General features: G+C 36.7%; 1 protein-coding gene across 1 annotated transcript; it reads right to left on the bottom strand.

Annotated features, from left to right (window-relative positions):
• Nucleotides 1-7,442: 7,442 nt before the first annotated feature.
• Nucleotides 7,443-15,372, bottom strand: LOC149019302 (Protein kinase superfamily protein). Its single transcript, XM_089153326.1, has 5 exons — nt 14,910-15,372; nt 13,764-13,963; nt 13,353-13,542; nt 9,479-9,870; nt 7,443-9,324 (listed from the first exon to the last, which is right to left on the bottom strand). Exons 1-5 carry the CDS (start codon nt 15,040-15,042, stop codon nt 8,695-8,697), a joined length of 1,545 nt encoding a protein of 514 aa, XP_089009452.1. The 5' UTR covers nt 15,043-15,372; the 3' UTR covers nt 7,443-8,694.
• Between the last annotated feature and the right edge of the window lie 1,604 nt (nt 15,373-16,976).

Below are 16,976 nucleotides of genomic sequence, written 5' to 3'. Positions count from 1 at the left end.
AACCATGTCAGTCCAGATTCGAAATTCCAATTGGAGTTTTCGGCTTTTCGCACTGTGGTGATAGCGAATATTCGGTAGAACAGAAGCATCTAATCTAAGGTTGAATATTTTTTGGGTGAAATGTTATTTTAATAGGGAAAAGAAGCTTTACCAGACAGAACTATATAAGGTTAAGCCGTACACTGCAAACCCATAAGATTATTATATTGAAAATATATATTTTTTAAATTCGTTATAAAAATTAGAGGTTTTTTTTACGTGTGGGTTCCTTTTTATTAGTGGACCACAAACTAATGTTGAATCCTCTTTTTTTTGTCAGAAACATGAATATTTCATTAATTAAAAGCATCCAGAGACAAAGGTTTGAAGAGAAATAAGTTTGGGGAAACAACAAAGAAAGGTGGAAAACCCCAGCAATGTCTAAAGAGTTTAAAAAGATTAGCTCCCCGAGCTAATTAGTCAGAAAAACTATTTCTATACATAGGTATGTAAGCAAATCTAATAAAAGTGAAATCCAACGCAATTGTCCTAATTTCATAAATAAGACTTAAACACTTCCAATTAAGAGAGATACTAAGACCTTGAAAAGCTTGAATGGCTGGTTTAAAATCCGAGCTAATATGCACCTTCGAAATTCCCAAACCTTTTGCCAAAAATAGGCCATCTCTAAATGTCTCCAATTCCATCAAAGCTGCTGATGAACCTTCATTTCCAATGTATTGGGCTGCCACGAAAACCTGTTGAGTGTCTCACAAAATGCATATTCTCCCGCCAAAAAAAGATCTAGAATCCCATGATCCATCAACAAAAAGATAAGATAATTTCGAATTATCATCCATGCTTTCCACTCTATGCAAAGGGATTGAATTTCTGCACATAAAGTATGAAAAGATGTGAGTGTATGTCTTATGGAAGGATCATTTCCACTAAAAAGAATGGTTTCTAGATTTCCAAATACACCACATAAGAGAGCTCCACACTTGATCTAAATAATTCAAATTCCCATATTCTTTAAATTTAAGATATAAAATATATCCAATCATGAAGGGATTTGCCATGAAAATTTGAAACATCGAGCCTAAGAGGAGACATTCTCTAACATTCTTTTGCATGGGAACAAAATAGTAAAGCATAACCAAAATTTTCAACATTCTTACCACATATAAGACATAATGGGGTTTGAGCACTATTTCTATGAAAAAGAGATTTTCCTATAGTAAGCGCCTCATAAGATGTATCCACAAGAAATGCTTAATCTTTGGTAAGGTAGGAATATTCTAATTCCCAACAAAAAGATGGTGTTGATGATGAAGATATATTACCTAGGGAGTTAGACATTGCCAAACACTGGTAGTAGGCTGATTTTACCTTGAAAGTTTCTTGTTTTGATTTGTACCACACCCATGTATCCATAGTATTGGGGTGAAATGATAGGAATTATTAGAATAGCAGCAACCTCCAAATGAGAAAACAAACAAGCCAACAAATTTCTTTTCTAGTGAAGATGTGCCAATCAATCAAATCATATACAAGTGAAGGCCCATTGGCTTGTTGGGGATTGGATATATATTTAAAAGGAAGAGAAGAAACCCATTGATCATGATAGATGTTGAGTATGTAAACCATTTCCAACCTATCTAATCAAGCCATGTTTTAGCACATCCCTCCCCATTAAAAAGCTTATCCAACCCCAGGAGCAATATGACGGTAGTTCAACCTCTAAGATGGATTTGCCTTTAAGATATTTGGCAGACATTACTTGGGCCTATAGGGAAGCTGGATTAGTCAAGAGTCTCCAACTTTGTTTGGCTAATGAAGTTTTATTAAAGCATAGAACATCTCTAAAACCAAGCCCTCCTTTTTGTTCTTACATAAGGTATTCCACTTTACCCAATAAAATCCCTGTCCTTGATCATTTTTCCACCAAAAGCTTCTAATTTTTTGAGTCATTAAGTTGCAAATCTCATTGGGAATCATAAAGCTAAACATAGTATACGTTGGTAATGCAAAAGCCACAGTCTTAATCAAAATTCCCTTACCCCCCTGAGACAAAAGTTTTCTCCTTCAACCCACCAATTTTGAATTAAGTCTATCTAAGATGAAGGAGAAAATCTGCACTTTAGATTTTCCTATAGATGAGAGAAGACCCAAGTAAGTTCCATAAGATTGCACTTCTTTTAGGCCTAGAGAAGTCACTACATCAGCCCTAGTATTTGAAGGTGTTATTTTACTAAACAAAATAGCTAACTTTTCCAGATTAATATAGAGACCCGACACCTATTCATACTCCAGAAGCAAAGCAGATATTGTGGAAGCATTTTGAACCGAGGCAGGGGAAAAAAACATACAATCACCAGCAAAAAACAAGTGGTTAATTTCCAGACCTTGATATGCTAATCTTATACCAGGCAACCTAGGATTCCTCTATTGGATTGAAGTCTATGGGTGAAGGTCTCTTGACACAAGATAAAGATGTATGGGCTCAATGGGTAACCTTGCCTGATACCCCTCTGAGGAAAAATACATCTAGAAAGGGAACCGTTGATCTTAATTTGAAAAGTAATAGTTGAAATGCATTGCATTATCTATTAAAACCCCATTGATCAACAAATCCCAGATATCTCAAAGTATCCTCAATAAATGACCACTTTAATTTGTCATATGCCTCACACATATCAAGTTTCAAAGCCATGTATCCTGATGTTGATTGGGGTTTCTTAAGGAAATGTTGAAATTCATGGGCAAGATAAATGTTATCTGAGATGGTTCTACCTGAAATGAAGGCACTTTGAGTCAAGCTAATAATGGACCTCAATAAGGGTTTAAGTCTATTAGCTAGACATTTTACTATGACTTTGTAAGAAGTGGTGCATAGACTGATGGGTCTATACTGAGATACATTAGAAGGGTTGCTTTTCTTTGGGATCAATGAGATAACCTGTTTTTTTAGACTTCTGAGCATATGACCCCTCCTAAAGAAATGTTGCACCCCTTTTATAAGGTCATCCCCAATAGTATCCCAATGCTTTTGATAGACTATGGCGGGAAGGCCATCAATCCCTGGGGCTTTGTTTCCTTTCATTTGGAAAAGAGTGCTCTTGATTTCTTATGGGGAGAAAGAAGCACATAAAACCTGATTATTTGAAATTGAAATGCATGGAGATGTACTTAGAAGAAATTTTTGAGGATCACTTGGGGAAGAGGAGGTGAAAAGGGAAGAGAAGTGGGTGCATATTTCAGTTTTGATCTGGGCTTCTTTTTTAATCCCATTGACCAAAATTGCCCTTTAATCGATGGATAGTGTTCTTTTGTCTTCTTTAGGCAATCGAGGCATGAAAGAATTGGGTGTTACGGTCTCCCTCAGTCAGCCACAAAACCCTAGATCTCTGGCACGAAAATTTTTCCTTCGCCAGGAGATATTGTTCTAATTGCTGCTTTAGGTCAATTTCCTCAAGGGCATTGAAATCAGAAAAAGATTTTTGTTGACACTCTTCAAGAAGCTGGGAGATTTTTGCAATTTCTTTAGATGCATTCTTAAAAGTATTCTTACTCCAAAGTCGAAGTGTCTTGCAATTTTTGATTTTTTGGTGTAGCTGGTAGGAAGGTGATCCAAGGTTTGGGGCTGCCCATCCTAGGTTTATTTGGTGAGATAGATCTTGGTGGCTTTCCCATTTGGTTCCATAGTGAACCTCATTGGGTGACGCTTGGATGGGTATAAGGTAACCTCAAGAGGGGTATGGTCAGATCCCACCATAGCATACCTATGACCTTGGATACTTCCAAATAGGTCCAGAAAATCTATATTAATAAAAGCTTTATCAAGACACTCATTTACTAAACCTGCCCCCTGCCTTTTATTTGACCATGAGAATTTCGGTCAAGTACACTTGACCTAAAAAATATTACAATTGTCAATGGCAGTCCTAAATCTATCCATTTGGGCCTGGGATTTAGGTCTCCCTTTTAATTTTTGATCATTACTCAAAATTTCATTGAAATCACCAAGAACAAGCCAAGGAGTACTTACAGAGGTTCCTAATTGAGAGAGTTTGTCCCAAATCCTATCTCGCAGCTCAGTTTGTGGATGCCCATAGATCAATGTTAACCTGAATTTTGCACCAAAGGAATTTACAAGTATTAGAATATCAATAATATTTGCAGATGATGAGAGAAACGTAATGGGAATATAATTATTCCAAAATAAACCAATACCACCTGATTTACCTGTGGCATCCATACTAAAATGATTATCAAACCTTATCTTCCTAGCTACTCTAGACATTGTAGCTCCATCATTCTTTGTTTCAAGAAGTAATACCAAACCTGGCCCACTCTTCCTACAAAGTTTTTGTAGGTATTGTTGTGTCAAGGTTGGACCAATTCCCTAACAATTCCACATTAAGAGCTTCATGGATATCTTAGGGGCTGATTCAGGGTAGCCTGCCTCGCCCTTTCAGAAGAGATTAAAGATTTACCTGGTACCTCATAATTGCTCTAAACCTACCAATCGAACCCCCCATAGTTCTACATGTCATTCCATGAATTCTATTACAAACAATTGGATCTGATAATATTTAATGCCTCATACTCTTCTAACCTCATCCTCTTAAATAACAGTCACTTGCTCGGGTAAGCAAGCCCTTTTTCTAGTATTCATTTGAACCACTTCATTGTAGCCTTCCTCAAAAGGAGGTATATTCCTCAATATGGACTAAAGAGTTAGAGGCCTGACTGAAATGAGTAGTAGTTCTAATGATGATTGGTTGAGGTCTCACAAGAGTTGTGGATATACTTTGTTGTTCATGGATGTTCATAGAATTTCCAGGTAGTATAAGTTTATCTGGTCCTTGGGAAATCTAATCTTCCAACCTTATTTCCCCTTCTTTCATGGTCTCCTGTGTTCACTAGAGAGATATCTTCATTCCCTCCTACTTCAAGATTGTGAATTTTAGAAGGGCCTGCAACAGAATGATATTTGTTTGAAATAGAAATAATTGAGTCTCTATGAGAAGGCAGTCCAATATGTTGAGATGGACTCTCAAAACTCTGCTGATGCGCTTGAGAAAGTGTTGTAACAACATTGTGAGAAGGTGGAGAGGTTGAAGTTGGATTTGCTATATATGATTCTGGCCTTAGGATAGATTGCTCATTTGAAGTATGCTTCACTAAGCCCAAAGGATAGAATGCTTCTAAATTAAATCCATCAGCTGCTGGGTTAAAATGTTGGTGAACATCAACTTATGATTTAAGATGGCCTTACAGGGCTACCCGAACTATTCTGGTTGAGTTGTTGCATCTCATTAGGGCAGCCACTTGTTCTGTGATCTTCGTTACCAGCACTGACAAGCAAAATCCGAGATTCACCAAGATTTGGAAGTAGATTAAGAAGTGCTTTGACAAATTGAAATATTTGGAGATGAAGACATGTTGTAGCATTCACATCCGATGGTGGCACGAGAAAATGTTGTTCTTCTAAATGCATTTTGGCTAACAATTTTTGGGTTTCATCTCTTGGAGGTTGATGAATAGAGCTACCAGCCTTAATCCAGTCACAGAACATTAATGCACATATTTCCCCACATTCAGCATTCAAAATTCCTTCAAAAATGGGTAAACCTCCACTTTCAAGTTTCCTACGAATCATACAACTTTTGCCTTAATGAGTTCATGAGCTAGATAACCACTAAAATAGCAAATCAATGGGAGTTTCTTTTATTGTAAATCAACCTAGATTTCTTCATTTCGTGGTTGAAACACTCTGATGCCAGGCTTTATGGGGTTGTAGATAGAGCAAGTAATGCGAATCGCAAGTGGTTTCCCCACATCTCTGAGGTTGTTATGAGACTAAAAACTCCTGTATATCCCAATTTTATTTCCAATAAGCGTAGCCATGGTTGCATTTTTTAGATCAAGAGGGAGATTTATAGCATGGATCCAAATTTCGTAAGAGTCAAAAATAAACTGATCCACCGGAATAGCAGCTAACCATCGCTTCAATATCATTATATGATTTTTTATGAGCCTAGGTCCCTGGTTGAGAGCAGTGTTTACTTCCTCTGAATTTTTTAGTTGTAGTAGAAACAGGTTGAAACCAACTTGTGCCACTTCGAGCTTGCGGGGAATACTCCTTGATTTCCCAAAGGAAGAGAAACTGTTGAAGGTCTGATGTGTTTAGAGGTTATAATCTTCCCTATAACCACGAATTCCCTAAAATTTGCCCATCGATTCAGCAGTGGACTCAATGCTAGGGCGTCCTCTTCAGGTAGCACAATATCCGAAGCGAAATCCTCTAAAATAGCTGGTGGGGTAGCCATGTTCCACCAAAACCGATATCTAACCTGCAAGAAGCAAAGGCACCAACAGAAGAAGAAAAGAGACAAAACACGAGATGCTAATTTATACTAAGCAAAGGAAACAAAGTAGAGAGAGTGGAAGAAACAGTAGAGCAAAAATACTTAGAAAACGTGTAATAGAGTTAAGAGATGGCAAGAATCAATCCCACCAAAGTTCCTACAGCTAACAAGAATACAAAATCCCAAGTTCTAATGTCAAAAGCAAACCTATTTTAACCACAACCACCATTAAAACAAACCTTACCTACCAAGCTCAAAGCTAATAAAGTAGTAAAAGCCAAAACCCCTCTCACAGGAGGGGACACCTAATGGTTCCAAGGTATAGAGAAGAAAGAACTAAAGGTCGATAATGAAAGAGAAATTTCTTTGGCAACCAACAATGCGGTAAGCAAAAACTTTCAGGCAAAAGTCCGATAGAGCTCTTCACGGCAGAGCTTTTCTAAACCCTAACAAAGCGGGTCAGGTGAATAAATCGAATGTTACATAGTGTTACTCATTTCTTCCTTATTGGTTACTAGGGATCAGTATCAGCCACGGCCATGATTTTAGGTATCAAAGATGTGATTGTTGGGTCCTCTTAGTGCAATATATTATGTGCAAGTCTCAACCAGACTAACACTGTTAGCTATATTCAATTTTCAAAATATTGAGGGACTAAAATAACTAATTTAATACAATGTGTTATATATACATAATACATACTGTATTCAATAACCTGAGGGACAGTTTGGTCCCTTCACGTTATAAATTTAAATAACTTAAACAACAATAGCTAACAGTATTAGTCTAGTTGAGACCCACACGTAATATATTGTACTAAGGAGACCCAACATTAGTTTGTGGTCTACTAAAGAGAACTCGACGTAAAAAACCTCTAAAAAACAATATGAGGAGATATTGATTGGAAACTCCTCCATCTTCCATATTTTAGCTAGGTAAATTTTCAAAAGAGTTTTGTGAACCGGATTTGATTTGAGCAATTCCAACTGGTCAATTTGATTACCGTAGTCAATCATTTAGAATTGTATAATCATTTTTCGCTTGGCAATCTAGTCAAAGTCACTAAAGTCTACTTGCCTACAAAATATATAATCAGTCCAACGGCCTTCCCTTCTAATTTTGGCTGAAATAAAAGTCTAAATCCTCTACCCACATAAAAAGAATTTTCCAATGGGCATGATTGAATTCTTGACTAGCTCCAAGCTTCCAATTTGAAAACAAAATCCTATTTTGAATGAGGGAAAAAAAAAATTTGAGTTTCTATATTTTTCAGGAATTTTTTAATTATAGAAAAAAAAATTATTTTCAAATTATACATATATCAAGAATCCAACAATGTAAATTAAAAAAAATTATCTCCACATAGGTTGAGGATCCAAAGTCGAATAAAACTAGAATTAGTGAAGACGAGCAGGATCCAGACTCAAATAAAACTAGAATTAGTGAAAACTAGCTCATCGGATGATTTTTAGAATTGGGATCCTCTACTTTCAATTACAGAAAGGAAAAAATACACCAACTGTCCACACCCTTTCACCACACATTCAAGAAGAAAACTCAACTTTGAACACTAATAACATGAATCCTTCCTGAAATGGATGGCGACCTGGTGTCAAAATTGTGTTTAGAGGAACTGGACTCCAATGGGTAAGCATCATAGGTTCAAATTCCTAAAACCAGTTAAGAACAGGAGAGACCATTCAGAGGGAATAATATGATGATGAAACCATCTGTATAAACCTATCAGATTACCGACTCAGAAATCCATACAAGAAGAAGATGGTCCAAAAATATAAGGGCTGAAAAATGAGACACCCAAACAAAACCCATAACCCTCCCCCTTTACAGAATATTTGTGCAAATTCAATATATAAACTTCTAAGCTTCCTTTCTACCCTGAACTTTGCGAAATCATCCATAAATACAAAGTCCAACAAGTTGCATAGTAACCATTCTATTCTGGGTTTACCTGCACATCTCCACAAAAACAATCTCATCCCTCTTCAATATGGACTTCTAACAGTTCCTCCTTTCTTCTCACCATATGAAGAGAACTCTGTAGCAATTCAATATAACTGATGTAACCAGAAGCATCTGATTCCATAATCGAATATAAATTATAAAGGGCTCGCTGCAAATGTCGAGTTGGACGAAAGTATCCTTATTCCATGGGGAAGAGATTGCATCCCAAACAGAACATGTGATGAATTTCTCTTTCTCTCTCTCTCTCTCTCTCCCCCTCTCTTTTCTCTCTCCCAAAAAAGAATGGTTGGTCTATAGGAGCAACTTCTTGATTTCAGACCAAACGCAGTATAAATCGGAGTTTCAGCTTGAAATTACCTCATAGTTGCTCATTTGTGCTATCAAAGCTACCCATGGCATTCGCTCGCTTTCTCTCTCTCCAATTCTCACCCCACACTTTGGCCTCTGCAACTGCACGTTCTCTATCAAAATCTCGGTTGAAGTTCCTTGGTGTATCCCTTGCATGAACAGGGCTATCTCTCTGAGATTCCTGCCTTTCCAGTTCATCTAAGCCCCACTTCCTTCCAGATCCACCACTGTGTTCACCCCTGCCACTCTCTGCACCTAGGTTCACTCCCCGAAGCAGGTCTCGGTGTCTCCTATCAGGAGAATTCTGGTGGGGTGAGTGAGAATGACGACCAGCACGTCCAGCTTCATCTTGGCAGTCAGTCCCACTGCCAAAGCTCTTTCGGTCATCCTTGTGCCTGGGGGTAGATGGACCAACTCTGTTACTGTGGGCGGAAGTCGCATTTGGATCATATGTTTGGGATGCCAAATATGTCAAAGCAGTCACAACATCTCCTATTAGGGGCCTTGTAGCAGCTTGCTCCTGCAAACACATGGCTGCAACAGCAAGAGCTTGGTAAAGTCCCCTCATTGGATAACGTCCTTGCAGTAGAGGGTCCGCCATCTTGGGGAACTTCCTACGGTCCTTGAAGAGTGGTCTTGCCTGCAATCCACATCCCAAGAATTGGAATCTTTCTTTTTGTTATTCATCAATTAAATCTTAAAAAGACAATCATAATCGGACGTACCATTATTCCAATGGAAACAAATTTAAAGGGGTCAAATCAATAAAAGGAATACGTTAAAACATATCTTACCCATGCGACAAGATTGTGCTCCCCAGGAGGCCGTGTGTTGTCAATTGCCTTGCGACCTGTGATCAACTCAAGGAAGACGACACCAAAACTGTACACATCAGATTTCAAAGTGAGCTGCCCGGTCATAGCATATTCAGGAGCACAATAGCCATAAGTTCCCATCACTCGAGTAGATACATGAGTCTTGTCTCCAACAGGACCAAGCTTCGCAAGCCCAAAATCTGACAACTTAGGGTGAAAGCCCTCATCAAGAAGGATGTTGGAAGACTTGAAATCCCTGTAAATGACTGGGGGATTTGCCTTATCATGAAGATACTCTAAACCCTTGGCTGCTCCAGCAGCAATCCTCATCCTTGTATTCCAGTCTAAAGGCTCCTTGTCTGGTGGAAGATCTGAAAATAGGTAACAGTAACTACTAAGTAAAGCAGTTAGTGATGGCATAATTTATAGTATTCATCACTAAAGAGGTTCTGCCAGAAGGAAAAGCAAAGTCATAATAGACTCTACCAATCCGAGGAGAGAAAAAAAACCGTGGATTTTGTTAAAATTACATTATAATTCTAGGCACTTTGAACTGTAATAGAAAATGCATCAAGGTAGTCTTGCTGCTACATTGACACTCAAAACTCAAGCAGGCAGTAACAAGTACAATAAGCCTGACCTTGTGAATAGAAAAAGTACTGAAATGGCCCTGGAAAGTAAACTCACTAGACATTATTCACTGTGAACCAGAAATTTGATAGTTTGTCTTTAAAAGCTCCCGCAGCATACCCAGAGAAAATAACCATAGCTTTCCACTCTCTTCCAACACAACAACAAAAAATGGCAAACCCCAGAATCTGCTGACCCTCAAATCCTCCAGATAACAATGGGATATGAGATACCTAATAGCCTATGCCCCTCCAGATACCTAATAGCTGAACATGGTTCAGCATCAAGAACTAATGATACAGGAATCTCAGAGGTTGGTGAAAAAAGAACAAAAGAAATACTACATTCTTTCAGTAGAGTATAATGATCATGAGAAACTTTTTATGTTGCCCCTCAAACTAAAACACCTCCATAAAAGTAAAAGAAATGAAACATTTAAGGTGGCCTTATTAAATAACATCTATTCACTATACTAAGACGAAGTTTGACAACCTACTCCTACAATCTTCATACCCCTTTATTTTTCTCTAGCTGGTGCAAAACAAGTTATTGTGGGAACGTGCATGAACTAATTGAGTGATAGATAGCTGAGGTAAGAAATTGTAGTATGGCACAATTTCTTACAGTGAAATTGACAAATTTACCCATATAACCACGGTGAAGGAAGAAAAAAAATCACCCAAAAATAATGGTGAACAAAGGCAATGAGGATTCTCCTTGATAAGCACAAAATGAGAAACTGCAGATATAAAGGACTATACTGATGTTAGTTGTTACTTATATAGACAGTAATAACCTTTGGGGAAAAACATTAAAACAAGGAAGATCGCAAACACTCCTAAATACCAGGATATTAAATATATTTCTCCAATGAACTGAGAAAATCTAACATTTGGATCAAACAAAAAAGGTAAAACAAATTGAAAATGATGAGGCTACCAATCACCATGGATCATCCAAGCATGAACCAATCTTCATAAAGGGCATACCCAGTACACAAAGCTCCTACCAGCCTGCAAGTGTAGGGTATGGTGAGGATCATAATTTATGCCACCTTACCTTACTTCCAGACTTGAACCTGTAACCACGTGATCACAATAGAGAAACTTTTACCATTGCACCAACACCAACAAACGAGGGGACTGGTTTTAATCATGCTGCCTCACTCTATGGATAGTTGTCACCAAGGAAATCCTAAGAGGTAATTCATTTACACCAAAATCTAAAAATTAATCAACCAACTCTTCCCAGTTCTGGCAAACCTAATGATGACAACAGAACTGAATCCAAATGTACCACCCACAGACAGCTCACCATCAATTAACTAGCATAGTCAAGATATGATCTTAAGAAGAAGCCCTGCCTCAGAATTACCATGTTTATTTTGTCTGCTGATTAAACATTTTGGTTAGTGCGCCTGCAAAGGGTAACGGCCACAGCTACAAAAGAATATATCGAGTGCAACTTCACTTTAAAAGAAAGGGAAAATTTCTCTCTTCCTTATACTTGCTCTCTTTTTTTTTTTTTTTTTTGGTTTGCCTACCCCGGTTTATAAACCAGTGGTTCAACCCGCGTCGCACACCTGGCTGTGGTGGGTGAGTCTCCCAGCGGGGATTTTTTGCATCCACAAGGATTCGATACCAGAACCTTGCTTAAGCGAACCAAGCTGCTTACCACTTGGATCAACCCCCATTGGTCCTTATACTTGCTCTCTATTTACTTTATTCCCTTATCAAAAGTTTCACCTTTGATTCCCCCCAAAAATGTGAACTATTACCTCCTACTCCCTCGATATTTTAAAATGGCCAAATTATCCTTTATTTTTAATTTTTAATTGATTAAAGTGATTTCTTCTCTTTTTATCGGAATTTTTTTTTCATTTTCTCCGTCTTTTATGGAATACATGATTATGTTCATATTATTAATTTTTCTCTCTCCTCCTTTTATAAGTATTTTTGTAGATTTTTGCTTTCTCTTTTGATGGATCCCCATAAAATAGGGAGGAAGGAAAAAAAATAAAAAATGATAATAATCGAATTAAAGAATACATCTTGTTATGTTTAATAGATTCCTATAAAAGAGGGTGAAAGTAAAATTAAAAAATTACATCAAATCAATTTAGTAGATTCCTATAATAGACAGGCAAAGGAAAAAAATAAAAAAGTAATACCACTTATAACGGATTACTATAAAAGAAAGAGAGAAGGAAAGAAAAGGAAAGAGAAGAAATCATCCTAATCGATTAAAAGCATATACATAAGGGTAATTTGGCCACATTGAAATATCCGGGGAGAAGGAGAGGTAATAGTTCACTCTTTTGGGGGGAACTAGAGATGAAATCCCCCCCCCCCCCCCCAAAAAAAAAAAAAAAAAAACTACTACAAATGGTGTAGGTACGATTTGTAACAAAAAGATAACCCAGAGTACCCATTTTTTCATTGCTTCAATAAGTGATAAGAAAAGCGAATAGCAATCTTTAAATTAAGGAAGGCTGGATCCTGATGAGGGGAGAAAAGCGTTCCACTAAACAAAATATTCTCCATAAATAACAAAACAAAAGGTCAGACAACATCTGAGAAATCATGCATAACAAACCAAAAGGTTCCACAAAATCCAGGAATCATAAAACCCCCAAAACAAGGTGGAAATCATAAATAGACGCATCTAATACAACAGTAGGTCGAAATCAGAGTCGATACCGATTGAGATGGTAGACCAATAGCAAAAGTCAAATGCAAACTGGGGGTGTGTGATATCTACAACAATAGTTTGAAAAAGATAAGGAGAAGACTAGAGATCATCCCAGTTGCAAATGCAGAAGAAAGCCACCATTGATAATGAATTAACAGCAGATATCATCATATTACGTAGAGTGGGAATGCCATGAAAAAACATTTTGCCAGAGAATTAAAGTTGTTGAGGAACAAGATACAGTAACTTGGAGTATATTTTTGTTTATTTCAAAACAAGTTGGAGTGTTTACTTCATCATGGGGGCAACGTATTACCGTCTGAAAGTGATGATTGACCAAATCCTACTTCTACAAATTATCTAAAGGGAGAACATTAAAAACTTAAGACACTCTGGATGCTTTTCCAAAAATTTGATAAGGCTCTTTAGCCAAAATGAGATGAGTTGTATGTATTAAATAATTTAAGCGCGCACACACACACACACACACACACACACACACATATATATATATATATGGTAAGAGCCTAACCATGTAAATGATCCTCCAATGATCCCAACGGCATGTATTCATAAACCAGCAGGCGTTGGTCTCCATCAGCACAGTAACCAATCAGGTTGACAAGGTTAGGATGGTGCAAGAGGCTAAGCATGAGGACTTCTACCAAAAATTCTCTGTTTCCCTGGAGTCCGTTCCTGTCAAGTTGTTTCACCGCAACTACCTGCACGAAGAATCAATTCAAGTCAATGAGAAAGTGGAGGATAAGACTGATGAATAAGAAAATGCATATAGGATTTTATCTTTAAAGAGGTTTGAAATGACGTGTAAGTCCAGCATATAGTGTGTAGCAATAAGCCAAGATACAAATCTGAGGCATACTTCAATTGACATGTTCTACTATTTATTACTCGCCACCAATCAAATAAGAAAGTTCCTACTGACCTGTCCAGTGCTCTCCAGCCGACCCTTGTATACTCGCCCAAATCCTCCTTCACCCAACTGGCAATCTTGCCTAAAGTTCTTCGTGGCAGCAGCAAGCTCTCGAAAGGTAAAAGTCTGAGCAGCAATATGAGCAGTTGACCCATCCCTTTGAAGAGAGGTTTCCCTCTTCGAATCAGAACCACTCCGAGATTTTGATTTTTCTGCACTCCCATTGAGTTCCCCATAGTATGCACAAAAGAAGGATGTGGAGACGGGGAGACATGAAAAAATCAGTATCAATAAGAATGCTAAAAGAACAAGCACAGAGGGGAACTCCAAGAAAAAGGGGTCTCAAGCAATGAGATGCAATCCATATTACAAGTGCCATAGGCTTCATCAAAAATCAAGATTTTTGGTATCTTTTCCTATATTATAATTCTTAACCAACAAAAAGCGAAAATAATTACCAACAATCCCCTTTGGCTTTAGTTATTTGACTTAGATTTCCACTTCAGACAAAACCGTCAGGTAACCTAAATTGTAGCAGTTGACAACAAAAATTGGTCATAAAACAGATGAAATTAGAATTCCAACAACCTCCAAGGGATACAATCTACGAACTTTCATCTCAACATATCTTCCTGGGGCAAAAAAAAAAAAAAAGGAAGAGAAGGGGGCAACTCATCCAATCCAAGAATTAGAAGCAGAAATATTTATCAGTCACTTCTTCAACACAGCATTTAACGAATAATCAAGCAACATGATTGACAGAAGAGAGGAGCAACGAATCATAAACCAAGTATACATTTCCAGATAAGTTATAGCACAGATTAAAAACAAATTGAAAAAAAATAAAAAAAAAAGCAGAACCCGGTGGACAAGCAATTCACTCAAGAACGATAACCACGGCAGATACAAAAGCGCAACTCAGCAAACCACCTAGACCAAAATAAAGAACCCACAAATCAATCAGATCAAATAATAGCAGATTTTAGCACCAACCCATGCTAAAAAATTATCCGAACTAAACACCGATGATGGGTTTCAGCTGTAATCTCTAGTCTGAACTTAGGACAGACAAAGAAGAAGAAAGAAAAATATTCAAGTCATGCCCATGTGGAAGGTGATGAACAATCCCAAAACCAAAAGCAAACGGAAAGGAATTACCTGAATTGACTCTGGTCACATGATGAGATTGATGAGTTGAGCCCTCTTTTACAGAATCTTGTTTAGCAATTACTTCTTTTACAACCTTGTTCTCTTCAATCGGTGATCCCAAGCACGGAAAACACCCGCCCATCTCAAATCGAACAAACCCAAAAGAGTAAAAAGAAGAAAAAATTGAAACAACAACAACACAACTAAAAAGCTTCGATCTTCAACTCAAAACCCCACTCCTCATTCCTCCCAATCATCTAATAATATCAACTTTTACTTCATCTCCTTCTCTCCTTTAGCGATCTTCAGTGAACAAACTTGCTCAAACTGGAACACCTCACAGTCACCCAAACATAAACGGAAAAAATCATCGTCGCCGAGAAGTAGCAGATCAACAAGTTCCAGAAGACACAGATAGAAAAGCAGAGAAGGTAAAGAAGAATAAAATAAATAAAAATATAAAGAAAAAATATTGAAATATATAGAGAGACACAGAGACAGAGTGATGTTTGGTTAAAAGTTCTTAAAAACTTAAAGATAATTATTGACTTTACGATAAGATTAAAGTCAGTAATTCAAATTACTGATAAGAGTATCGGACATTCTACGTCAAATGCGATTCGTCATCTTTGACAACATTGACGATTCTACCCTTCCCCATTCACAAAATGACACTCTGGATTATCTCTTATTATTAATGACACTCTTTGAGTTATCTAATTATCAATTAGACCCTAATACTAAAGCTATTAATTTCGGTTAGTTGTTATTTTATTTATTTTTAATATTACCTTCATATTTTAAAGAGAAAGTATAACATAGAATAATAAAATAAAATAAATATATGTACAATAATAAAAATTACAAAAATGCAAGAATAGATGAAGATGAATGAGTTCCAAATGGTAAAGTGGAAGACGAAAATAAATCGAGCATTGGATTTTTCATTCATTCAAGGGTAGTTTTGTCTTTTTGAAAATTTAACTTACTTCTAGTTTCTCAATAGAAAAATGAGTGACTTGATATATTTTTACTCTGTTGAGGGGTTAATTGATAAATTAAATAGTTTAGGGGTTGGCATTAATAATAAGGATAAGTCAGGGGTGGGCGCTGAGAATTTTTTTTTTTTTTTTAATTCGTTTTGTTCTGTCTACAGAGTCTTCCCTTCCCACATTCCAAGTGGGAAGGTGGGACCCACTCTCAGTATTTAGAAATATATGTTTACGAGAAGGAGAGGATTAGGGGTCTGATGGAGTTTACGAGAAGGAGAGGAAAAGGTCGATGACGTCATAGCCCGAGATCCAACGCTTCGTATGTGTCATCATCATTCTTCTTTTGGTTTTTGTTGTTCCGGCCTTGTAGTAATTTAAAATTCAAGAAATATATAAATAAATAAATATTTATTACAAAAAAAATATTTATAAATAAAGATTTTCTAATTATGGCATGTTGGGTTACATGAATCCAAGAATTTGAAATTAAATAGAATTTCAACTCTATAAATTTTAAATATATAGATTCATGGTTAAATTGTTAGCTTCAGATGTATGAAAGTTCATAGAGTTCCATTGGATTACCTGCTTGAATTCGTAAATTTCATCAATTTTATACTTATGGTAGAATTTATAAATTTCACCCAACACCCAAGAATGACTTAATTCACATTTTTAAGCAAAAAATATGAAATCCTTGGATTTCATGAATTAATGATATTTTACAACCAAACAGTTACAAATCTTTGATTCATAAATCCAAGGATTTGAAATCTCTAGATTTGAATAACCAAACTGACCTTTAGGACTAGAGGACTTGTGATTAGATTATTTTAATTTTTAATCGTGATTGTGATTTTTCTATTTACACATGTGAAATTCGATAAGATATTTTACTTGGAAGTAAATTATTATAGTTACATTCCTTAAATTAATTAATAAAAAATACATGTTCTAAAAGACTAAAACAATAAGAATCTCAACTATGGATTGCAATCGTTTTTTTTTTTTTTTTGGACTTCTACTTTTATATTTATATTCCAAAAAAAAAATGTGCTTAGTTTGACCTGATTAGGTATGGTCA

The sequence above is a fragment of the Hakea prostrata genome, chromosome 4, assembly GCF_041222555.1.
Source record: "Hakea prostrata isolate BN-2017 chromosome 4, UWA_Hpros_2, whole genome shotgun sequence".
Taxonomy (NCBI): domain Eukaryota; kingdom Viridiplantae; phylum Streptophyta; class Magnoliopsida; order Proteales; family Proteaceae; genus Hakea; species Hakea prostrata.
The sequence above is the reverse complement of the archived record's forward strand: the minus strand, read 5'-3'. Positions and strand labels throughout refer to the sequence as shown.